At 38.0% G+C, this 25,647-nt stretch overlaps 1 protein-coding gene across 9 annotated transcripts in view; it reads left to right on the top strand.

Moving 5' to 3' along the window:
- The window catches only part of GFM2 (GTP dependent ribosome recycling factor mitochondrial 2), a 78,932-nt gene that overhangs the window by 5,978 nt on the left and 47,307 nt on the right, over positions 1-25,647 (top strand). For 7 of the 9 annotated variants that reach the window (XR_006203326.1, XR_006203324.1, XR_006203320.1 and 4 more), the window contains exons 2-7: positions 6,093-6,174; positions 7,510-7,594; positions 9,216-9,273; positions 9,696-9,793; positions 21,455-21,580; positions 22,495-22,583. Coding sequence is in view for 5 of the 9 variants with exons in the window: in XM_042941012.1 (XP_042796946.1) it covers positions 6,112-6,174; positions 7,510-7,594; positions 9,216-9,273; positions 9,696-9,793; positions 21,455-21,580; positions 22,495-22,583 (519 nt within the window). In the remaining 4 variants the exon portion in view is untranslated. Of the gene's footprint in view, positions 1-824; positions 894-6,092; positions 6,175-7,509; positions 7,595-9,215; positions 9,274-9,695; positions 9,925-21,454; positions 21,581-22,494; positions 22,584-25,647 lie in introns of those variants that run through there. The other 2 variants (XM_042940992.1, XM_042941019.1) reach the window with 2 other exon arrangements.

Below are 25,647 nucleotides of genomic sequence, written 5' to 3'. Positions count from 1 at the left end.
GATATGTGTAAAGAATGGATTATTTCCCACTTCAGTGATTTGAGTACTACTTTTTGAGACTGGTCATATCTGAATGTCAGCTATGTTATTATTTCCTTAATATTTTTCCTTAAATTCACCTTTTAAAGCAAATTATTTTAACTTCTTAAGCATTACTATCTACAAAATGGATTCTCTTGGCTAGTTTTTCTGATATTTGGTAAATCATTTTTTTTTCTTAGAACCTAAAATAATCATGGGCATTCACTTGGGGAAACAGGGTGTTGGAATAAGTTTTAAAAATGTAGCTAAAGGAGCTCTTCACACTCCTAAAAATGATTCAGAACTCCAAAGAGTTTTGTTTATGTGTGTTATAATTCATATTCAATCTTTAGATATTAAAACAAAACTTTAAAATATTTTAGTAATTCACTTAAACATAGTAAATCAACTAACTGTTGATGTAAGTTATACAGTTTTATGAGAAATAACCTATTATTTTCCAAAACAAAAATAATTTCATTTGAGGAATCTTTTACACTGCCTTAGTTTTACAAATCTCTTTAATTTTGGGCATAACAGAATACAGCTGACATCTCATATCACCTTCTGTATTTGTTACTATATATGTATGTTTTTTATTTTTGATTGAACTTCTGAAGTAAGTCCAGCCTCATACATATAGGTGGTTGAGAAAAGGAAGAGTATTTTAATAGTCTTTTCAGAAAATTGTGCATGACTTTACCAGGCTTTTGACAAGTGGTAGTTTCTTAGTGCAATGTGAAGTCAAACCCTGTTAGTGAGTTTTTTCGTATTTTATTGTGTTAAAATCTGTTCTCTTTTAGAATGGATCTAACATGCATGATACTGCAAACATTCTTTGGTACTGGAAATGAAGAGGGATTGGATTCAAGGTATATTTAGGAAATAAAATCAAAAGGATTTGATGACTTCCTAAATGAGGGCTAGTGAATATGTCTGTTCCAAGACACAGGAACAGATTTAGGAGGAAGAATAATGAATTTTGACATGGATTCTTGTATAACATAGCACACAGTCTATCTCCCTGCTCCCCACCCAGTGTCAGATACTTCCATGAATTTTTATAGCCTTGATAGTGTACTTGAAACATAGTGAATATTCAGTTCAGTAAATAGTTTTGTTTTTAATTTTTAAGTTTATTTATTTTGAGAGAAAGAGAGAGAGTGCGAGCAGGGGTGGGGCAGAGAGAGAGGAAGAGAGAGAATCCCAAGCAAGCTCCATGCTGTCAGCACAGAGACCAATGTAGGGCTCCAACTCAGAAACTGTGAGATCTTGACTCAGGTCGAAACCAAGAGTCAGATGCTTAACCGACTGAGCCACCCAAACACCCCATCAATTCAGTAAATATTTTTAAACTAAAGTTCCTTAGTTTTGGAGGGGAGGAGTTAAGATGGCAGAGCAGCACGGAGACCCTGAGGTTGTCTCATCCCTGAAATGCAGCTAGATCACCACCAGACCATTTTGAACACCTGGGAAATTGATCTGAGGATTAATGCAACAATCTGCATAACTTGAGCCACAAAACTTGGCAGGTACTCGGTACAGAGAGGTGAACTGGTGGAGAGAAAAGCCATGGAGGGTGGGGAGCCATTTTCATGGAGAGAGCACAGAAAAAAAGGGGATAGTGCAGTGCATCAGGATTGTGCAAGAAAAGCACTCTCTGAAAGTAGCTGGAGAGAAAGAGGAAGAGTGAAAACACTTGCAGGGGACTGAACAAGAAATCTGTTCTCCAAAACTACTGACAGGGTGAAAGTAGAGGGTTTTAGTACCACCAGGATTCTATTAACAGTGGAGAGCAGAGTCTGAAGTTTCAGAGCTCAGTGACTGGCGGTGCTCTAGGGAGGAATTAGGGTGAATCCCCAGGAGTAGGCAGCAGGGTCTGAGGGGTCCCTGTGTCACATGTGGAGAAGTGGTTCCCCTGCTTGGAGTACATTTGGTAAAGGCCATATGGCCTCTCCTGGACCACGGTCCTAGTGGACCCTGGAGAGCAGCCACGTTTGCTGGTATTGGGACAAAGATACCAGAGTGCAGTAAAACCTGATGCTGGCTGTGTGTTGTGGTTTGCGATAATTTCTGAAACTCTGCTGCTGCACTATTGCGTGAATGTTTTCTGAGGCAAGCCGGCACCCGGCCATCGCTCAGTGAGACCCTCCTCCAGAGGGTTGGTGTGGGTCCATGCTGCAGGGTCCTCTCAAGTGTGGAGTTTTGAAACACAACCCCATGTGAGATAAAACTCTGGAGGGAGGTGGCACCTGGAAGGCGGGCGGACAGCTTACAGGGTAGAGACGGGGTGGACAGAGGCCTGAGATGGAGGAGGGGTGCTTGATCACGGGTGGGTGAGAGCGCAAATGTCCTGTAACAGAGAGGAGGGAGCTGGGTGAAGCCATTTCCACTTCTCCCGGGCTTGCACACATGTGCCACCCCAGTAAGGTAAGCAGCACCACCTAGTGGAGAACAGAGCCCCACCCAACTGCGCCCATCAAGCACATCCCCCAGAAGATCAGCACAAGTCACTCCACCGGCTTAATGTACAGAACGCAGAGTGCTTCATAGTTTCATTTCTAGGGGAGACTGCATATAACTTCATTCGGGTTTCATTCTGTTTGCTGGTTCATTTGTTCATTTTCTTTGCTTCTGTTTTTGCTTAAATTGTTTTCTTTTTTTTTCTTTCATGGATACAGAGAGAAAATTTTTTTAAATTTTTTTACTTTGATTTTTATTTAAAAAATTTTTTTATTCTATTTCATTTTATTTACTTTATTCTATTTAATTTTTTTAACTTTAACATTTTTTCTTTACCTTTTTTCTGTATTCTATCAAGCTTCTTTAAGCAAGCAGAAACACACCTAGGATCTAGCTTCTTCCTTTGTTTGATTTTTTTGTTTTGTTACTAATTTTTTAATATTTTTTATTTTATTAATTTTTTCTTCCTCCAAAATGACAAAATGAAGGAATTCACCGCAACAGAAAGAACAGGAAGAAATAACAGCAAGGGACTTAACACAGATATAAATAAGATATCTGAACCAGAATTTAGAACCATGTTAAGAATACTAGCTGGGGGGCGCCTGGGTGGCTCGGTCGGTTAAGCGGCAGACTTCGGCTCAGGTCATGATCTCGCGGTCCATGAGTTCGAGCCCCGCGTCGGGCTCTGGGCTGACAGCTCAGAGCCTGGAGCCTGTTTCAGATTCTGTGTCTCCCTCTCTCTCTTCCCCTCCCCTGTTCCTGCTCTGTCTCTCCCTGTCTCAAAACTAAATAAAATGTTAAAAAAAAAAAAAAAAAAAAAGAATACTAGCTGGGGTTGAAAAAAGCATAGAAGACAGCAAAGAATCCTTTTTTGTGGAGATAGAAGAAATAAAATCTAGTCAGGCTGAAATTAAAAATGAAAACATGACAGCCCAAAACCTCTGAGATGTAGCAAAGGCAGTCATAAGAGAGAAGCATATAGCAATTCACACCTTCCTAAAGAAGGAAGAAAAGTCTCAAATACGCAACCTAACCTTACACCTAAAAGAGCTGGAAAAATAACAGCAAATAAAACCCAAAGCCAGCAGAAAAAGGGAAAAAATAAAGATTAGAGAACAAGTCAATGATCTTAAAATATAAAAAACAAAACAGAACAGATCAATGAAATCAGGTGATGGTTCTTTGAAAGAATTAAGAAAAGTAGAATATTCCCTAGCCAGATTGATCAAAAAGAAAAGGGAAAGGACCCAAGTAAATAAAATCACGAATGAAAGAGGAGAGATCACAACCAACACTGCAGAAGTACAAGCAATACTAAGAGAATATGAGGAGCAATTATATGCAAACAAATTGGGCAGTCTGGAAGAAGTGGACACATTCCTAGAAACATATAAACTACCAAAACCGAAACAGGAAGAAATAGAAAATTTGAACAGAGCCATTAACAGTAAAGAAATTGGATCACAGACCAAAAATGTCCCAATAAAGAAGAGTTCAGGGCCAGATGGCTTTCTGGGGGAATTCTACCAAACATTTAAAGAAGAGTTAACACCTATTCTTTTGAAGCGATTCCAAAGAATAGAAATGGAAGGAAAACTTCCAGACTGATTCTGCGAGGCCAGTATTACTTTGATTTCAAAACCAAAGATCCCACTAAAAAGGAGAACTACAGGGGCGCCTGGGTGGCTCAGTCAGTTGGGCGTCCGACTTTGGCCCAGGTCATGATCTTGGCAGTCTGTGAGTTCGAGCCACGCATCAGACTCTGTGCTGACAGCTCAGATCTGGAGCCTGCTTCGGATTCTGTGTCTCCCTCTCTCTCTGTCCCTCCCCCGTTCACATTCTGTCTCTCAAAAATAAACATTAAAAAAAATAGTGTTGGGAAAACTGATCGGTGCAGAAGAATGAACTTGGACCACTTTTCGTACACCATATACAAAAATAAACTCAAAATGGATGAAAGACCTAAACCTAAGACAGGAGGTCATCAAAATACTAAAGGAGAAAACAGGCAGCAACCTCTTTGACTTCAGCCACAGCAACTTCTTACTTGACAAGTCTCCAAAGGCAAGGGAAACAAAAGCAAAAATGAACTATTGTGACCTCGTCAAGATAAAAAACTTCTGCACAGCAAAGGAAACAATCAGCAAAACTAAAAGGCATCCAGCGGAATGGGAGAAGATATTTGCAGATGACGTGTCAAATAAAGGGTTAGTATCCAAAATCTATAAAGAACTTACCAAACTCCACACCCAAAACCCAAATAATCCAGTAAAGACATGGGCAAAAGACATGAATAGACACTTTCCCAAAGAAGACATCCAGATGGCCAACAGACACCTGAAAAGATGCTCAACATCACTCATCAGAGAAATATAAATGAAACCCACAATGAAATACCACCTCACACCTGTCAGAATTGCTAAAATTAAAAACTCCTAGCAACAACAGATGTTGGCGAGGATGTGGAGATGGGAATGCAAAAACTGCTTCAGCCACTTTGGAAAACAGTATGGAGGTTCTTCAAAAAATTAAAAATAGAACTACCTTATGACCCAGTAATTGGATTACTAGGTATTTATCCAAAGGATACAGGAGTGCTGATTTGAAGGGGCACGTGCACCCCAATGTTTATAGCAGACCTATCAACAATAGCCAAAGTATGGAAAGCCCAAATAACTATCGACTGATGAATGGATAAAGGAGATGTGGTATATATATTCCATGGAATATTACTTGGTGATCAAAATAATGAAATCTTCCCATTTACAACAATGTGGATGGAACTACAGTGTATTATGCTAAATGAAATAAATCAGAGAAAGGTGATTTCAGTCATATGTGGAATTTAAGAAACCAAACAGATGACCATAGGGGAAGGGAAGCAAAAATAATAAAAAACAGAGAGGGAAACAAACCATAAGAGACTCTTAAATACAGAGAACAAACTGAGGGTTGTTGGCTGTGTGTAGGGTGGGGGGAGGAGCTAAATGGGTGATGGGCATTAAGGAGGGCACTTGTTGGGATGAGCACTGGGTGATACATGTAAGTGATGAATCACTAAATTCTACTCCTGAAACAATTTTTACAGTATATGTTAACTAACTTGGGTTTCAATTAAAAAAAAATAAACACACTTAGTTTTTATAGTCACAGAAGACAACTTGCTCTTGTGTATTTTTTTACATATTTATGGTATGAATGAATAAAATCAGAATATATAAGTAAACCAATAAGTTACATTACCAATGAGAAATTAACAAATTAACATGTAGAAGCTTACCTTTTTATACTAAATTTTATGTAAATACATAAATGCATTTTGGTTACATCTTTATAATTCCAATCTTTTTTATGGTATGTACATATCTTGAAGAATTAAAACGTTGAAAAAATAAAGAATATTTTAGCTTGAGAACCATATTTCTCATTTTTGTCAGAATTTTTATTTTCTGAATGATGCATGGAGTTTTTGATAGCTAAACGTATTGCACCTATTGTTTCAACATAATACATTGTTACCATATATGTTGCATATGCTTTAGGTATGTCTTCCTGGCATATAATATGCAAACTTAGTTTAAAATTTTTGTATATTTCTTTTCCAGAGAATAACAGAGGATCAACATGTTGTCCAACTTGAGGAAATTTGTAGTCAGTCATAAGAAAATACCCATCCTGCACGTTAATGTAAGTTTTTCTTGCAAAATTAAATGTACTTCAGCACGTTCAGTTCCTTTACTTCCCCAAAGGCCTAGTATACTCTTAGACTAGTGTATCTTTATTTTCAGCAGTTTTTCTTAACAGGGAGTGTGGGAGAAACTGTAACAAAGAAGCAGCAGACCTTATCACTAGTATGTAAATTCATTTGGCTACTTGAAAATTCACTGTGCAGCGTTTTAAAGAATATCCATTTGTATATTCCATTTTGAAGTCATTAGTGTCCCAAAGACTTACACACGTTTTCTTTAGTGTGTTCATTGCTGATGCTTTCAGACTACATACCTGTGACAGGTAGCTACTCTCTTACCCAGGTCAGTATGCAGTGGAAATTTAAATATTTTTGAGTCCATACTTTTGAAATATTTCTTAGGATAACAGTGTTTTATTGACAAAAACTTGCTAACTGACGTAGAAGTGATATAGAAGACAGGCATGCATTCCAAGATAGCATTAAAAGGCAGATTGTGACAACCCCAAATTATTATACTAACTATAACAATTCCAAATGTATTAGCAGCCATTAAATGTGTATCTCGTTGTTTGGGGATAAATTGGGATGGGTAATAATCAACCTCTGTGTGGAAACACTGGGAGAAGATACTAAAGAAACTTTTAAAAAATGCCAGTCCCTAGTTCTCCCAACTACCCCCCATCTCGCCAAATGTTTTTTAAAGTTTTCCAGGTGATTCTAATTTGTAACCGCTTTTATAAATCCCCAGAACAGCTAATGGTTTTAGAGTTCATGACCCTCACCAGCTCTTAGCAGCTGTAGAGGAGAATCAAGAAGTAGCCAGGGTGAGAGACCTGATTAACTTTTCTGGCTCTCTGGAAACTTCAGGGCTCTGGTTCTCAAACTGTAGCTATCAGAATCACCTGGAGGGCTTGTAGAAATGCAGATTGTTCAGTACACCTGAAAGTAATACAACACTGTGTTCATTATACTTCAGTTAAATGAAAATTCCCACAGATTGTTTGCCTCTGTCCCCAGAGTTTGTTATTTTCTTGTCTGGAGTAGATCTGTAGAATTTGTGTTCCTTGTGATGTTAATGCTGCAGATGTTAGAGAACCATCATCTAAGATCAGCTCAAAATAGCAAGTCAGTTTTAGTTTTATTTTTGTTCTTTCCTGTAGTATAATTTTGGGTTGTCACTTTTTAAAGGAGCTAGAGTTAATAAATTCAGACTACTTTAAGGAGATTCAAAGTATTTCATCTTCTCACAAAGCATAGTTATGATGTTAAAAGTACTGTAATCAGAAATGCTAAAATAAAATTAATGTCAGGGTTCTTTTTTTCCTTACTAGAATATGTGTTGCTCTAAAATGAGATCAAGTTTACAAAGACTAAAGCCACATGTGCCTCTTGGAAGAAACTACAGTTCTCTACCAGGTACAAAATTTGATTCTCATTTTACTGCTTGTTTGCTTTCTCTCTCTCTTGTTGGCAAGCATTCCATTCAGAATACTGCTTCCTTTTTACTTCTTGGCTATTTCCTTAAAATTATTATGAGTTGGATGTGGTCTGATAGATGCCAGGGGTAGTAGGCCTGTGCTCCTTATCTGCTCCCCATCCACATGAGCTAAACAAAGAGAAAGGTTGGTGGCTTTAGTCGCTGGCTCAAAAGTTTAGCGGGTTGTCTATTTGTAGAGTGCTCTTGCTGTAAAATACTTATTTTCTAGTCCTTTTCTGGTTTTTATACATAAGTATTTTCTGTCATTTGAGGTTTGCCCAAATAATTTATTTTAAAGGTTCTTAAGAGTAGTTGGTTAAATACTTATCTGGGATAGTTTACGTTAGGTAGTGTGGCTATTGAAAGCTGGTAGCCTGAGCAACTAATTCTGAATGGTCTTCTGTGTTTGAAGCAAGCAAGCATATGGGAGACTCATTGAAACTAGTTGCATTCTGTTGCTGTTCGAATTACCATCTTTGTCATGTGAGAGTAATGGAGTAATGATACTGATTGTGTGACTGTTAAGGACATGTGAATTTAATGGTCTGCAGTATTGGCTTGTATCTACGTTTCTATATTTTGCTCATCAAATTTATCTGCAGCCATACAGGCCATCCTTCAGTCTTCGAACTGCTAGGAGGTTTTCAAAATACAATAGAACTATTCTTAATTTATTGTAGAAGTTTTGCAAAACTGATTTAAATAGGTGTAGATTAAATTTATAAATGTAACTGCATTTTTGCTTTAAAATTAATAAAATATATAAGTATGGAGTAAATTATTATGGGCTTTTTGTATTCGAGAAATACTACTTGGCCTTTTAGAAGTCTTAGATTGTTATAACTCCAATTCACTGATACTTCCCAGGCCATCGTTAAAGATATTGTATGCTTGGAAGTACTGAGGGAAGATGGGTTTCAAATTGTACAGAAATTCATCGTCATCTGATATGAGGATCACTCTTAACTCTTTAGGCCTTGACATTGCAGGTTCACAGGACTGTGCATTTTATTTTTCTTTGGTTCAGGAGCTGTTGCCTTAAGATCATTGCTATGAACATTCTACTATATTTTTTATGTCTATTGTAGAATTGTAGAAAGTGGCAAAGATTAGGGGCACCTGGGTAGCTAAGTCGGTTGACCTCAGTCAGTTGGTTCAGGTTATGATCTTGCGGTTCGTGAGTTCGAGCCCCACATCGGGCTCACTGCTGTCAGCACAGAGGCTGCTTTGATTTTCTAGCCCCCTCTCTCATCCCCTCTTTCTGCCCCCCTCCTGCTTATGCTCTGTCAAAAATAAATAAACATTAAAAAAAAGTGGGAAAGATTGGGGTAAATTTATATTTTTCTAAGGATGTCTTCTAGAAATTTATGTTTGAAAATTTACCTTATCATCATCCATTGCCTTTTCTTTAGAGATATAACCTTTAGGTAAAAGAAAGTTTTATTTATCTTGGATTTTACTGTACTTGGAATTACTGTATTTGCTTAAAATTATTTTAACTTCTTTGTCAATTAAAGGAAAATTTCTTAAACTTTTCAATTATAACCCTCTTTCCATTAGGTTTGATAGGAAATGATATCAAATCCCTTCATTCTGTCATCAATCCTCCCATAACTAAGTAAGTACTATCATTGATACTGTCTTTTTCATTCACTGTGTGAAAAGGTAAAGGTTTCTGTCATGGGCTTAATTTAGCATTGTTAATTTAGCTTTCTGCCCTCGCTAACTATAAATAGATGTTGGTATATATCTTTAAAGCTATTTTTTTTTCCATTTCAGTGCTAAATATTTTTAATGTAGCAGCAGCACAATTTTCCTAGAACTAAAAGTAAAATTCACAAGATCGTAGTTAGCTGTTTGTTATTTAGCTGTTTTATCAGAATAATGTGGTAGGGATATATTTTCTGGTTTTGTCGTTTTTATGAAATAGTAACTAGCTTTGAAATTTGCACAGCATATAGAATACATATTTTGGTTGTGTGGTTTTAGTAATGACCACTGTGTAACACATGCTTTTTTTTTTCTCCACCTTTCAAACAGAATCCGAAATATTGGAATTATGGCTCATATTGATGCAGGCAAAACTACCACCACAGAAAGAATATTGTACTATTCTGGATACACAAGATCGCTGGGAGGTTAGAATGGATTCCTCCTCACCCCAACCCCATTAGCAAAAACATCACTGGAAAATATTGTAAGAAGTCAACCTAGAGATCTTGAGTATGGCATGGAAGTACTGATGTCTAAACCACAACATAAAGATAAGGTAGTTGCAACACCCACCAAAGAGTTTTCTTAGGTTCAACTCAACATTCAGACTCACAGGACTATCTTGGACAACAATTCGCCCTCATCTACTCAGAATGCTATAGGACAGGAACCATAGCTTCCCAGCATATTAGCAATAGGTGTTTCTTTCTGCAGGAGTCCTTAACGCAGTGCACATAGCTATCTGGGAACTAACTTCTTTGGCCACTCAAAAGTGACAGTACAGGGACACCTGGGTGGCTCAGTCAGTTAAGCGTCCGGCTTCAGCTAAGGTCATGATCTCGCGGTTCGTGAGTTCAAGCCCTGCGTTGGGCTCTGTGCTGACAGCTCAGAGCCTGGAGCCTGCTTCGGATTCTGTGTCTCCCCCTCTCTCTCCCCCTCCCCTGCTTATGCTCTGTCTCTCTCTATCTCAAGAATAAATGAACTTAAAAATATTTAAAAGTGACAGTACAGTTTAAGGCAACAGAATTCACAGGAGCTACCCTGGCTTACAAGCTTCAGGCCCCTTAGGACCCAAAACCTCTTGTTACAGCTCCGTGGGCTCTCTTCCAGATTTACTAGAAAGGCCGTGCCATATCCCACTCAGGGGAGCTTAAGGTTGTGTATCTCCATCAAGTATTTACAATTCATGTATAGCTCTTCCCAATTCAGATGTACCTTACCAATCACAAATTATTTTTTCTGTAAGATATGTTGCTGCGGCGCCTGGGTGGCTCATTCAGTGGAATGTCCGACTCTTGATTTCGGCTCAGGTTATGATTTTACGATTTGTGGGCTCGAGCCCTGGGTCGAGCTCTGTGCTGACAGCCTGGAGCCAGCTTGGGATTCTCTCTTTCCCTCTTTCTCTGTCTCTCCTATACTCACACGTATGTGCACGCATGCTCCCTCTCAAAATAAATATTTAAAAAAAAAAGAGAGATTTTGCCTAGCAACATAGTTGACATACTTGTGTTCTCTGGTTTCTAGAAGAAAAGAACTAGAAAGTTAATTGAATCAAATTCTCTTGCAGAAGAAGAAAGGATTTTGTTAATCCAATCCACAGTAGAAGTAGTAGCAGTAGTAGTAGTGTTTACTTAAGTTTTGATTTCATTTTTTAATTATAAGATGTCAAAAACGGTAGTTCTTGACCAGTCTTGCACATTTGAATCCCCGTGTAATTTTTTTGTTTTATTTTGTTTTTAAATAACAGTGCCTTAGCACCACGCTGGAAATTAAGATTCAGCAAGTATGTGGTATCTCCTTGGTGTCTGTATTTTTGTGTTATGTATTTTAAAACTCTGTATTTATCATATACACATTTATGATTGTTGTGTTTCTCTGACGAATCAACTTTTTTATCATTATAAAGTACCATTCTTTATCTCTGGTAAAACATTTTGTTCTGAAATTTGAGGTGGGGGTCATCGTGTCCATAATACCAGAAGTGGAAATCTTTTTCAAAAGCTCCACAGAGGTTTTGAAGTGCATTATATTGAGAACCATTTCTCTAGACCTTGAAATTGGTTGAGGACCTAGCATAGTATTTATAGAAGAAAAGAACACCCAGGATTAGAATATTCATGATGATAGTTTCTGAAATGTATGAACACATGCATTTCTCATAGAATTACTGCTGTGTAAGTGGGGATATAACAGCAAAACGTGGAACATTATTAGGCTTCTTCTGTTGTATCACAGGTATGATGATAATTCTTTTCTCACACCCCCAGTTTGTATTCCTGAAGTGAGGATCCAGATTAGGTGGGCAATTTTCAAGGCAACCTTTTTTTAATTGTGGTAAAGAATACATACATATAAGAAAACATTTACCATATTAAGCATTTCTGAGTGTACATTTAAGTAGTGTTAAGTACTGTTGGCAATGTTGAGAACGTTTTAATCTTGTAAAACCCAGACGCTTTACCCATTAAATAACTCCATGTTTTTCCCCCTGCTCAGCCCCTGGAAACTATCATTCCACTTTATCTTTCTATGAATTTCACTACTCTCGATAACTCATATAAGTGGAAAGAATCATACAGTATTGGTCTTTTTGTGACTGGCTTATTTAATACTTAGCCTGTGTCCACAAGATTTGTCCCAACGGGAGCACTTGGGTGACACAGTCTGCTAGGTGTCCCAGTTTTTGGTTTCTGCTCAAGTCATGATCTCATCACGTTTTGTAAGTCTCTGTGTGGACAGTGCGCAACCTGCTTGGGATTCTTTCTCTCTATCTACCCCTCCCCTGCTCTCTCTGAGAATAAATAAATAAACTTTAAGGAAAAAAAAAAGATTTGTCTCTATGACAACTCTGTCTTTACGACAACTTTATACATTGTTATGCTCACCACAAGTATAACTACCATCTCCTACCGTACAACACTATTACAGTGCCATTGACTGCATTCCCTGTGCTGTACCTTTCATCCCCAGCTCTTATTCATTCCATAACTAGAAGCCTCCCCCTCCCTTATACCCATTTGCCCATCCCCCTGCTTCCCTTCCGTCTGGCTACCATCCGTTCTCTGTATTCACAGGTCTGCTTTTGCTTTTTGTTTGTTTTAGATTGCACTTAGTGAAATCACGTGGTACTTGTCTTTCTGGATATGACTTATTTCACTTAGCACGATACCCTCTGTTTTTCGGATGGCAGGATCTCATTCTTCTTTGTGACTGTGTAATACGTAATATTCCAGTGTGTGTGTGTGTGTGTGTGTGTGTGTACATGTGTATATATATATGTGTGTGTGTACGTATGTATATACACACACACACGTACACACACACATATATATACACATGTACACGTGTATATATATATACATACACACGTAAACACACACACACATATATGTATATCTCACATCTTATGCATTGTTGGACACTTAGGTTGCTTCCGTTATCTTTGCTATTGTTAATGCTACAGTGAATTTGGGGGTACAGATATCTTTGTTTTGTTTTTTCTTTTTTATCATTTTATTTGTTTTATCATAATTATACTCTTTAATTCTCATGCCCTGTTTCCCCCATCCCCCACCCACTCTGTTAACCATCAGTTCTCTATAGTTGAGTCTGTTTCTTGATTTCTTTTTTTCTCTTTGTTTTGTGTCTTTGTTTTTCATTATTTTGTTTCTTAAATTCCACAGATAAGTGAGATCATATGATATTCGTCTTTCTCTGACTTATTTCGCTTAGCATTACACTTTCAGCTCTATCCATGTTGTTGCAAATGTCAAGATTTTACTTTTTTATGGCTGAATAGTATTCTGTGTGTGTGTGTGTATCCTACATCTTTATCCATTCATCTATTGATGGACGTTTGAGCTGCTTCCGTATCTTAGCTATTGTAAATAATGCTTTAGTAAACATAGGGGTCCATATATCCCTTTAAATTAGGCTTTTTGTATTTTGGGGGGTAGATACCCAGGAGTGTGATTCCTGGGTCCTAGGGTAGTTCTATTTTTAACTTTTTGAGAAAGCTCCACTGTTTTCCAGAGTGGCTGCACCAGTTTGCATTCCCACCAACAGTAAAAGAGGGTTCTTTTTTCTCCACATTCTCATCAGTTTTTGTTATTTCTTGTGTTTTTGATTTTAGCCATTCTGGTAGGTGTGAGGTGATACCTCATTGTGATTTCGATTTGTGTTTCTCTGATAATGAGTGATGTTGAGCATCTTCGTGTGTGTGTTAGCCATCTGTATGTCTTCTTTGCAGGTATGTCTGTTCACATCTTCTGCCCATGTTTTAATTGGATTATGTGTTTTTTTGGGTGTTGAGTTGTATCAGTTCTTTATATGTTTTGGGTACTAATCAGTTATGTCATTTGCCTATATCTTCTCCCATTCAATAGGTTGGTTGCCTTTGAGTTTTGTTGATCATTCCCTTCACTGTGCGGAAGCTTATTATTTTGATGTAGTCCCAATAATTTATTTTTGCTTTTATTTCCCTTGCCTCAGGAGACATACCTAGAAAAATGTTGCTATGGCTGATGTCAGATAGATGACTTTCTGTGCTCTTTTCGAAGGTTTTTATGGTTTCAGGTCTCAACATTTAGGTCTTTAATCCATTTTGAGTTCATTTTTGTGTATAGCGTAAGAAAGTGTCCAGTTTCATTCTTTTGTTTATAGCTGTCTAGCTTTCCCAGCACTGTTTGTTGAAGAGACTGTCTTTTTTCCCACTGGTTATTCATTCTTCCTTTGTCAAAGATTAATTGACCATATATTGTGGGTTTATTTCTTAGTTTTCTGTTCTATTACACTGACCTCTATGTCTGTTTTTATGCCAGTACCATACTGTTTAATTACTACTGCTTTGTAATATAACTTGAAATCTGGAATTGTTATACCTCCTGTTTTGTTGTTCTTTTTCAAGATTGCTTTGGCTATTCTATATCTTTTGTGGTTTCATACAAATTTTAGGATGGTTCTAGTTCTGTGAAAAATGCTGTTGATATTTTGGTAGGGATTACATTAAATCTATAGATTGTTTGAGGTAATCTGAACATTTCACCAGTATTTGTGCTTCCAGTCTGTGAATGTGTTTCATTCCTTTGTGTTGTCTTGAATTTCTTTCATCAGTGTTTCATAGTTTTCAGAGTATAGGTCTTTCACCTCTTTGGTTAAATTTTTTCCAAGGTATTTTATTGTTTTGGGTACCCTTGTAAATAGGCTTGTTTTCTTATTTTCACTTTCTGCTACTTTGCTATTAGTGTGTAAGAATGCAACAAATTTCTGCACATTGATTTTGTATCCTGCAACTTTATTGAATTCATTTATCAGTTTTAGCAGTTTTTTGGTGGAATCTTTAGGGTTTTCTGTATGTAGTATTGTGTCAGATGGAAATAGTGCAAGTTTTACTTCTTTCTTACCAATTTGGATCCCTATTATTTCTTTTTCTTATCTGATTACTATGGCTAGGACTGCCAGTACTATGTTGAATTAAAGTGAGAGTGGATATCTGTGTCCTGTTCTTTACCTTAAGGGAAAAGTTTTCAGTTTTTCATGATAGAGTGTGATGTTGGCTGTGAGTTTTTCATAGAAGGCCTTTGTCATATGAGGTACGTTTCCTTCTTGACCTATTTTGCACAGGATTTTTATCACGAATGGATGTACTTTGTCAAGTGCTTTTTATGCATCTGCTAAAATGATTATACAGTTTTTATCCTTTCTCTTATCGCATTGATTGTTTGCAAATACTGGGTCGCCCTTGCATCCCTGGAATAAGTCCCACTTGATTGTGGTATATGGTTTTTTTTAATGTATTGTTGGATTTGGTTTGCTGATATTTTGTTGAGGTTTTTTTGCATCTATATTCAAGAGAAATATTGGCCTATAGTTCTCTCTTTTTTTGTGTGTGTGGTTTCTGTTTGGTTTTGGTATCGGGGTGATATTGGCCTCGTTGAATGAATTTGGAAGTTTTCCTTCTTCTTGTGTTTTTCAGAATAGTCTGAGGAGAATAGGTATTAACACTTTATTAAATGTTTTGTAGTATTCCTGTGAAGCCGTCTGGTCCTGGACTTTTGTTTTTTGAGAGTTAAAAAAAAATTTTTTTTAATGTTTATTTTTGAGAGAGAGAGGGAAGAGAGTGAGAGAGAGAGAGACACAGAGTGGGGAAGGGGCAGAGAGAGAGGGAGACATGGACTCCAAAGCAGGCTTCAGGCTCTGAGCTGTCAGCACAGAGTCCCACGTGGGGCTTAAACTCACCAACTGTGAGATCATGACCTGAGCTGAAGTCAGACACTTAACTGACTGAGCCCTCAGGCATTGCTTTTTTTCTGAGTTTTTTGATGACTGATTTCATTGCAGGTAATTGGTCTGTTCAATTTTTCCATTTCTTTCACCATAGGTTGGGTAGGTTATATGTTTCTAGGAATTTATCCATTTCTTTTAAGTTGTCCAATGTGTTGGCATTTAGGTTTTCATAATATTCTGTAACAATTATTTGTATTTATTTGGTGTTGATTGTTATTTCCCCTCTTTCATTGGTGATTTTGTTTATTTGGGTACCCCCAACCCCTCTTTCTCTGCTTTTTTTTTTTTTTTTTAATGAATCTTGCTACGGGTTTTTCAATTTTGTTGATCCTTTCAGAGAATTCTCTCTTGCTTTCGTTGATCCATCCTATTGGGTTTTTTGTTTGTTTTTTTACTTTCTGTGTCATTTATTTCTGTTCTAATCTGTATTTTCTTCTTTTGCTGGGTTTGGGTTTTATGTGTTCTTCTTTTTCTAATCCCTTTAGGTGTGAGGTTATGTTGTTTGAGATTTTTCTTGCTTCTTGAAGTAAACCTCTATTGCAATAATACACTTATCTCTTAGAACCACTTTTGCTGCATCCCGAAGTTTTTGAATCATTGTAATTTTCATTTTTGTTTCCATGTAATTTTTTTATTCTTTGATTTCTTGGTTGACCCATTCATTGTTTACTAGCATGTCATTTAACTTCCATGTATCTGTGGTCTTTGCAGAGCCTTTCATGTAGTTGCTTTCTAGTTTCATAGCGTTGTAGTCAGGAAAGATGCATGGTATGACTTTGATTTTTATAATTTGTTAAGACTTGTTCTGTGGCCTAAATATGTGATCTGTTCTGGAGAATGTTCTGTGTGTGTTTGAAAAGAATGTGTTTTCTCCTGTTTTAGATGGAATGTTCTGATACTCCTGTTATATCCATCTGGTCCAGTGTGTCATTCATAGCCACTATTTCCTTGTTTATTTTCTGGTTTGATGATCTGTCCGTTGATCTAAGTGGGGTATTCAAGTCACTTTACTATTGTTGTGTTACTTTTGATTAGTTCCTTTATGTTTGTTGCTAACTGTTTTATGGAATTGGGTGCTTTCATGTTGGGTGCATAAATATTTACAATTGTTATTCTGCTGTTGGATTGTACCCTTTATTATTCAGTGGTTTTTGTCTCTTGTTACAGACTTTGTTTTAAAGTCTATTTTGTCTGATATAAGTATGGCTATCCTGGCTTTCTTTTGACATCCATTTGCATGATAAATGTTTTTCTGTCCCTCGTACCCAATCGGCAAGTGTCTTTCTGTTTGAAATGAGTTTCTTGTAGGTAGCATTTAGATGGGTCTTGTTTTTATTCATTCTGTCACCCTGTGTCTTTTGATTGGAGTGTTTAGTCCATTTACATTCAAAGTAATTACTGATCAGTATATATTTTTGCCATTTTGTTACTTGTTTTGTGGTTGTTTTTGCACCTTTTTTCTGACCCTTTCTTTCATGGTTTGTTGGCTTTCTTCAGTGATATACTTGGATTCCTTTTTCTCCATTCTTTGCATATCTATTACTGGTTTTTATTTTGTGATTACCATTAGGTTTGTGTAGAACCTCTTCTGCACACAGTAGTCTATATTAAGTTGATGGTTGCAGAACTTTAAACCCCTCTGTAATCCCACCCCCTATGCTTTTGGTATAGGATGTCATTTTTACATCCTTTTATTTTCTGAATATTTTAACTGGTTTTTACAGAAGCATTTACTTTCTTTAAAAAATTTTTTTGTGATGTTTATTTATTTTTGAGAGAGACAGACAGAGCATGAGTAGTATTGGGGCAGAGAGTCTGAAGCAGGCTCCAGTTCACCCTGGGGCTTGAACTCACAAGCTGTGAAATCATGACCTGAGACAAAGTCAGACACTTAACCGACTAAGCCACCCAGGTGCCCCTGAAAGTATTTACTTTTAATGTTTTTTTGTGTTTTTTACTTTTTTACACTTTTACTTATGGTCTTTGCTTCCCACTCAAAGAGTCCCCTTTAATATTTCTTGTAGGACTGGTTTAGTGGTCTTAAACTCCTTTAGTTTTTGTTAGTGTGAGAAAGTCTATCTTTCAATTCAAAATGATAGCCTTGCTGGATAGAGTATTCATGGCTGCAGAAAATCCTTTCAGCACTTTGAATATATCATGCCACTCCTGTCTGGCCTGCAGTTTCTGTCTGAAAAAACCACTGATAGCCTTATGGGATTTCTTTGTATGTAACTGTCTTTTCTCTTGCAACCTTTAAAATTCTTTATCATAATTTTTTTTCCATTTTATTTTATTATTTTTTTAACGTTTATTTATTTTTGAGACAGAGAGAGAGAGAGCATGAACGGGGGAGGGTCAGAGAGAGGGAGCCACAGAATCTGAAGCAGGCTCCAGGGTCTGAGCTGTCAGCACAGAGCCTGATGCGGGGCTCGAAATCACAGACCGCGAGATCATGACCTGAGCCGAAGTCGGACGCTTAACTGACTGAGCCACGCAGGCGCCCCCTTTTCCATTTTAATTAATGTGTGTCTTTGTGTGGAATCCCTTGAGTTGCATTTGTTGGGGAGTTTGAATTTGTTGTGGCAATTTGTTTGTTGGGGGTTGAATTTGTTGGGGCAATTTGTTGTGCCTCCTGAATCTGGATCTCTGTTTCCCTCCTCACATTTGGGAAGTATTCAGCTATTTTTTCTTTAGATACATTTTCTGCCACCCTTTCTCTCTCTTCTGGGATCCGTGTAACGTGAATGTTACTATGCTTGATTGAGTGAGAGTTCTGTAAGTCAGTTCTTACTATGCAGTATTTGTCTCTCATCTGTTCATCTTGATTGCTTCCCATTTCTCTATCCTCCGGGTCACTGATAACATTCCTTTGCTTCCTGTAGCCTACTTTTTATTCCATTTATTATATTTTTTTGTTTCATTTATTGAGTCTTCATGTCTGATGTTATTTTTTTCTCTCTTTGCTAAGGGTCTCAACAATATCCTCCACTCTTTTCTCAAGTTTAGTGAGTATCTTTGTGATCATTATTCTAAATTCTCTATCAGGCTTAGTAATTTCTGTTTCACTTAAATCTGTTGTGATTTTGTCATGTTCTTTCATTTGGGACATATTCCCCTGTCTCCTCATTTTGTCTACCTCTCTGTCTGTTTCTGTGTATTAGGAAAGTCAGCCATATCTCCTGCTGTTAAAAGTAGTGGCTTTATGAAGAAGAGGTCTTGTAGTGCCCCGCAGTGCACTGTTCCCTATTCACCAGAAGGTGACACTTCAGAGGAGTCTTCTGTATGTTGCTTGCGTTGCTTTGCTTGCATTGCGTTGTTTGCATTACGTTGCTTGCGTCCTACTATTGTGCTTTCTCTTTCAGTCCAGACTTGTGCACTGACTATCTACTTGTTGTGGGCTGTGCTTGCTTTCTGTGGTATTAGACCCAGGCAGGCCGGCTTGAGAGGGCATGACCATAGGAGGGCTCAGGGGCCAGGCAGCAGTGTTAACCAAAATTTGCACCGAGTCAGTAGTCCCAGGCCAGATCCCCTAAATCACGGTGGTGGCCAGCGGCATGGCATGTGTTAGCGGCCGGACACAAAGCACACGGCTGAGGTAGTGACAAGAAGCGTACGGGTCTGTGCGTGGTGGCTGGGGACATTCAACTTTAGCAAAATCTGCACTGAGCTGCTAGACCTGGCTAGATCTGCCAGAGTGCGGTGGCCACAGGGCCACAGCACGCGGAGGCAGTGATTGGGTGGGGCGCACGCAGTGTTAATAAAATTTGCCCTGAGCCCAGGGCCTAGGCCAGCATACTTAGAGTGGGTGATTCCTCAGGAGAACTCAAGGCACAGCGCACTGCTGGCGCTACCTCACGGGTGTCTGTGCAGCACTGCCTCCCGCCTGTGTCTGTTTATGCTGAGGGGTGGGAGAAAAAATGGCACCTGCCAGTTCCTTTGTTCTCATAGGAGTTCCTCAGTGTGCTCTGAAATCTCTATAAACAGATCTCTTTGCCTTTGTGCAAGCTGTCACGTCTGTGTTGACTCTTCTAAAGGTCCTTGTCTCTTTAAAGGTGGGGACCTGGCTATCACGTGCACTCCTGGCTACCCAGTGCTGAGTCACCTGACCTTCAGAGCTCTAGACTCCCAACTCCCCTAGTTATACAGAGTCATGGAGTTCAGTGCCTCCGGTTTTCAAGGCTGGAAGTTATGGGCATTCTTTTTTCCTATGTAGACTCCCCGGTGCTTTGCCTTCTCTGTGACCACAGCTTCCTTTCTCCTGTGGGCAGTGCTCCTGGCTGCCTTTCTGCCCTGTCTAACCTCTCCAGGGCTGGCTTCCTGTATTTGGCTGTGGAGTTTGTTCTGCCAGTCTTCAGATCACTCTCCAGTTTATTGACTCAGATGTGAGTGATATGTAGCTGTAAAAGTAGGATGGGATGAGCTTAGGGGTCCTCTTACTCCACCATCTTGCATCCCCTCCTCCTACAAATGTTTTACAAGTTTAGAGCTTTTGGGCACCTGGGTGGCTCAGTCGGTTAGTTGTTCAGCTTCGGCTCAGGTCATGATCTAGTGGTTCGTGGGGTTCGAGCCCTGCATCGGACTCTTTGCTGACAGCTCAGGGCCTGGAGCTTGCTTCGAATTCTGGGTCTCCCTTTCTCTCTGCCCCTCCCCTGCTCACGCTCTGTCTCCCTCTCTGTCTCAAAAACAAATAAACGTCAAAAAGATAAGTAAATAAAAACTTAGCGCTTTTGGCTAGGTATTTGGTCTTTGTCTCATTAATGATGTTTATTTTCTTGGTTTGTTATTTTGTGAGTAACTGGCAACACTAATTTTTAACATAGATATTTGGGGTTCCTGAAAAATAAATTTTTCTTTTCCTCCCCCAGTTGGCACATATGTGTACATATGTTTATATACATCTATACATACACAAACAGTGAGGGAAAGTGGTTAGCATTTTTAGAGGTTTAATGCTGACATAAGTAGTGGTAGTATAAGGCCATGATCACTTGTGGTTTTGAATTTTGAATGGTAACGATAAACTCATTTTTACTTCTTTTACTGTATAAATTTAATGAGAGTACAAGAATTTTAATGCAGAATAACTTAGTAGTCAAGATGAACTTTATCCGTAACTTTTTACTATAGAAGTTCCACCAAGACTATTTTCATTTGTACACGTAAGTGTCTTTGGCTGGGGGGTGGGGCGGGGGGGGGGGTGGATTTAGTAATCAGAAGGGTTTGTAAAGGAGAATTTTACTTGGGAGGAGTTTTTTCTTTACCTTGTTCCCTGTAGCTACCATTTACTTACCATTTACTGGGCTAGGTACTTTATGTAGTCTCATTTTATTCTTACGGCAACCCAGTGAGGTTGCCTTTGTTAACCTTGTAGTACAAATTGGGTTAAGTAGCTTGCTCAGGTTCATACGGTAGTAATGGTAAAGTTGGGATTTAAATCTAGATCTGTCTGTGCTCTTTTCATTGCACTACCCTCCCTCCTGTCAAGGGATCAGATATGAGAAACATAAAAAGGGATACTGAAAGATAAACTAGGGGAAAAAAATGAAAAAATAAAAAGTTTAGAAAAATTAAAATAGAATTTAATCTTAGAGAAAAAATATTTTTTATGGAAAAATTACTCATTTTGCTGGAAAAGCTTTTTCTAGAACAAGGACTTACGTAGAGTAAGATTAAGGCCTCTAGATATTAAGCCAAATATTTTATAAACAGTCTTAAAACAAATTAAACTGTCATGTAGATATCTTATCTCAATGAAATATACTTGGTATGAAGCCTAACAGTGTCATCTTTTTCCTTGTCAGATGTTGATGATGGAGATACAGTGACAGATTTCATGGCTCAAGAGCGAGAAAGGGGCATTACTATTCAGTCTGCTGCTGTTACGTTTGATTGGAAGGGATATAGAGTCAATTTAATTGATACACCAGGTATGGTGCTGTTGGAGCCATGCAGAGGTGCTGCATCGTTTGAGGTTTTTATTCATGTTTGTGTTCCCTTTTAAATTGTGGTCAAAAATATATCATAAAATTTACCACCCTAACCATTTTTAAGTGTACAGCTCAGTAGGTAAGTATATTTACATTGTTGTGAAACTGATGTCCAGGAGTACTTAGTCTTGCACAACTGAAACTATATATCCATTATATAACTACTACTCTTTGTCATCTGCTCCCATTGCTGGTAATTACTCTTCTACTTTGTAATCTAGGAGATTACTTTAGATACCTCATATGAGGAGAATCATACAGTTTTTGTCCTTTTGTGGTTGACTTTGCTTAGCATGAAATCTTTCAAGGTTTATCTGTCTTATAATATGTGAGAGGATTTCCTTTATTTTTAAGGCTGCATAATATTCCATTGTACATATATAACATAATTTGTATGTAAATATACATCATTCATACATTGATGGACGTTTGGGTTGTTTCCACCTCTTGGCCATTGTGAATAGTTTTACTATTAGTGTGGTGTGCAGATATGTCTTTCAGACTCTCCCTTCAGTTTTTTTGGATATATACCCCAAAGTGGGATTGCTGGATCATGTTTTTTTTTTTTCAGTTTTTAAAAGATTTTAAGTGTTGGGGCTCCTGGGTGGTTCAGTAGGTTGAGTGTCCAGGTTTAGCTCAGGTCATGATCTCACAGTCCATGAGTTCGAGCCCCGTGTCGGGCTCTGTGCTGACAGCTCAGAGCCTGGAGCCTGCTCAGATTCTGTGTCTCCTTCTCTCTCAGCCCCTCCCCTGCTCATGCTCTGTCTCTCTCTCTCTCTCTCTCTCAAAAATAAATAAACATAGAAAAATGAATAAAAGATTTTTAAGTGTTATGTTTCTCATCTTTTTTTTAGGTCATGTAGACTTTACCTTGGAGGTTGAGCGCTGCCTTAGAGTGTTGGATGGTGCAGTAGCTGTGTTTGATGCCTCTGCTGGTGTAGAGGTAAAAAATATTCTCAAAGTAAAGTGAAGATACCAACAACATGATTTTTTCTTAAAGTAGAATGTATCAGATTTAGTTACAATAGCCCTGTGTTTGTTAAGTTCATATTAATCAAATTATGGTGAAATTGGAATTTAATACTGCAATCACATATACAGGTCTATATGTGATCTCAGATATTTTGTAGTAAAAGGGAAATAGTTGCTTTTCTGTAGAAAATATGAAAGTTAGTGCTGAAAACTGTGAAGGGCTTGAGATTCTTACCTGTTTTTTTAAGCTAACTAGTTAACCTGCCACAGTTTTATGGCATGCTGGCATAAGACATAAGACTTTTGAGTCAGAGACAAAGGACTATTAGTCACAGGAATAGCAATAGCCAGAGTGTCGATAATTTCTTGTCTTAGTTACCCAAGCCCCAATTCCCACAGGGTGACCTAAAGAGAGTCAAGAGAGTCAAGAGTTGCACATGCCATGGATCCCTGTGCTTAGAAAATGCACATGTTTTATAATGGGCAGTAAGCATGCCTGCTGTTTGCTCTGGAGAGAGATGTTATCTTCCAGGCTTATAAACAAACCTACCTTTTGACTCAGAGGAAGACACTTCTCTTTCTAAGCCGTTTACTATATTTGAAGACATCTTTGAAGACATAGTCCAGAACAAAGGCAGTTAGTGCCTTTCCTAACAAACTATGTAGAAAGGTGAAATACACATGAAGAATTGTGTCCTAACAGTTACTGAGTTTTTTGAATAAATCTTAAAAGTGGATTTATAATAAATTATACTGGGGTCAGTTATGTACTCTTTAGCATATCGCTATATGTCTTACAATTTCAAGATTGGCTTTTTATTAAATATAGAATCCTCTTCACTTCTTCTAATCTTAAAATTACTAAAAGTGATACGCTAAATGATCGATATTAACATTTCCCAAATAATACAAATCGACACCATGGGCTTCCTCATAGGATGCACTAAGAAGGGCACAACATTATGTTGTATTCTTGGCAGAATGTTTGGCCCAAATCTAATCATGAGAAGGCAATCAAATGAAATTTCTTAAAAGTTTTTTTTAATGTTTGTTTATTTTTGAAAGAGAGAGAGTGCGAGCAGGAGAGGGGCAGAGAGAGAGGGAGACACAGAATCCGAAGTAGGCTCCAGGCTTTGAGCTGTCAACACAGAGCCCCATGCGGGACTTGAACTCCTGAACCATGAGATCACGACCTGAACTGAAGTTGGATGCTTAACTGACTGAGCCACGCAGGCACCCCTGTAGTTGAAAGGATTCTAAACAAACAAGAAAACTAAATGTAATATCATCTTTGGAAGGATCCTGGATTCAAAAACAAAAAGTTACAAAGAGCATCAGTAGGAAAACCAGAATAATTTTAATATAGATGATATGTTATTAGAAAAAAGTATTGTAGGGGCACCCGGGTGGCTCAGTTGGTTAGGCGTCCGACTTCAGCTCAGGTCATGATCTCACGGTCTGTGAGTTCGAGCCCCGCGTCGGGCTCTGTGCTGACCGCTCAGAGCCTGGAGCCTGTTTCCGATTCTGTGTCTCCCTCTTTCTCTGCCCCTCCCCTGCTCACACTCTGTCTCTCTCTGTCTCAAAAATAAATAAACATTAAAAGGAAAAAAAAGAAAAAAGTATTGTATCAGCTTAAATTCTTTGAATATGATCTTTATAAATGGTTATGTAGGAGAATATCCTTATTTTTAGAAAATACATACTGAAGTATTTAGGATTAAAGTGTCATGATATATGCATCTTGCTCTAGTGGTTCACCTCCCACGCACACATACACGTATGTTGTTAGTTTGGGTACTTTGAGCATTAGATGCCAAGTTGGGATTAGATGCATAAGAGATTTATTGGTGGATATCCCTGTGAAGAGTAAAGGAGAAAAGAGAGAAGTGGAAGAGAGCTTTCAGACCAGAGGGCAGATCAAGGAGCTCTTGGTGACCGGACGATTGGGTAGGAAGAGTTTCAGACTATAGCACATTTCCAAAAGGGGTTTGGCTAGGCTGATGGAAGTCCTCAAGGCAAAGTCGCCTGTTGGAGAAGGCGGAATGTTTTGTAGGAATAACCTACATTAGTACTTCTGCTCTGCTTGGCCATTAGCTGGTCCTTGAGAGACCTTGGTAGTTAGTAGTCAAGATGACTAGCACTTGGAGCTATCATTTAATTATGCTCTGTGTAGTAGATCCAAGTGGCACATTCCCATACACAGTGCACACATTCTAATGTGTTCATATGCACATTTGGGGAAAAAAAGGCAAGTGTGGCAAAGTGTTCATACTTGGTGAATCTAGGTGAAGGGTACATGGGTATATATTGTACTGTTTTTTTTACCTTTTTTATAGGTTTGAGATTTTTCAGAATGAAAAGTTGTTGGGGGGAATTAATACAGTGATGGAAAGCCCGACCTGAGGACTGCTAACAGGCAGTGATGGTTTTTTGATCTAAATACAGCCTGACCTTGAGGTCTGAGGTTGGTTATACATTATTCCCATTTCTTTCTGATCACTTCACGTCCTAATGGTTGCATTCTTTCTGTCATTATGACTTGTATATGTACATTTGACAGATGGCATTATTTACAAAATTGAAATATATTGGAATAGGAAATTTCTGAATTTGTGACACAGAAGCCTTTTATGTGCTAAAACAATAAATGGACTTTTAGCTAGCAGGTGGGATAATGGAAGTCTTTCTATATTTTTTAATATGCTTTTTTCTTGGAAAATTTATAATATACCCCCAGCCCCACCTCACCATATGCAGAAATTAGTTACCTTGGGGGTAGGTAACAGTATCTTAGGATACAAAGCATACTAGAAGAAGAAAAGTTGATTCATTGGACTTTATCAAAATTACATCTTCTCATTAAAACTAAAAAAATTAAAAAATAAAAAGGGAAGCTGTAGGCTATGAAAAAATTTCTCATGTTAGATATAGTATATGAATGTTAAATTTCCAGAATGCGATAACGCTATTGATTACGTAGGAAAATATCATTGTTTTAGGAAGTATGTGCTGAAATTTTCATAGTACACGGTACA

The sequence above is a fragment of the Panthera leo genome, chromosome A1 (assembly GCF_018350215.1).
Source record: "Panthera leo isolate Ple1 chromosome A1, P.leo_Ple1_pat1.1, whole genome shotgun sequence".
Lineage (NCBI taxonomy): Eukaryota > Metazoa > Chordata > Mammalia > Carnivora > Felidae > Panthera > Panthera leo.
This window is presented reverse-complemented; position numbering and strand designations above follow the sequence as displayed.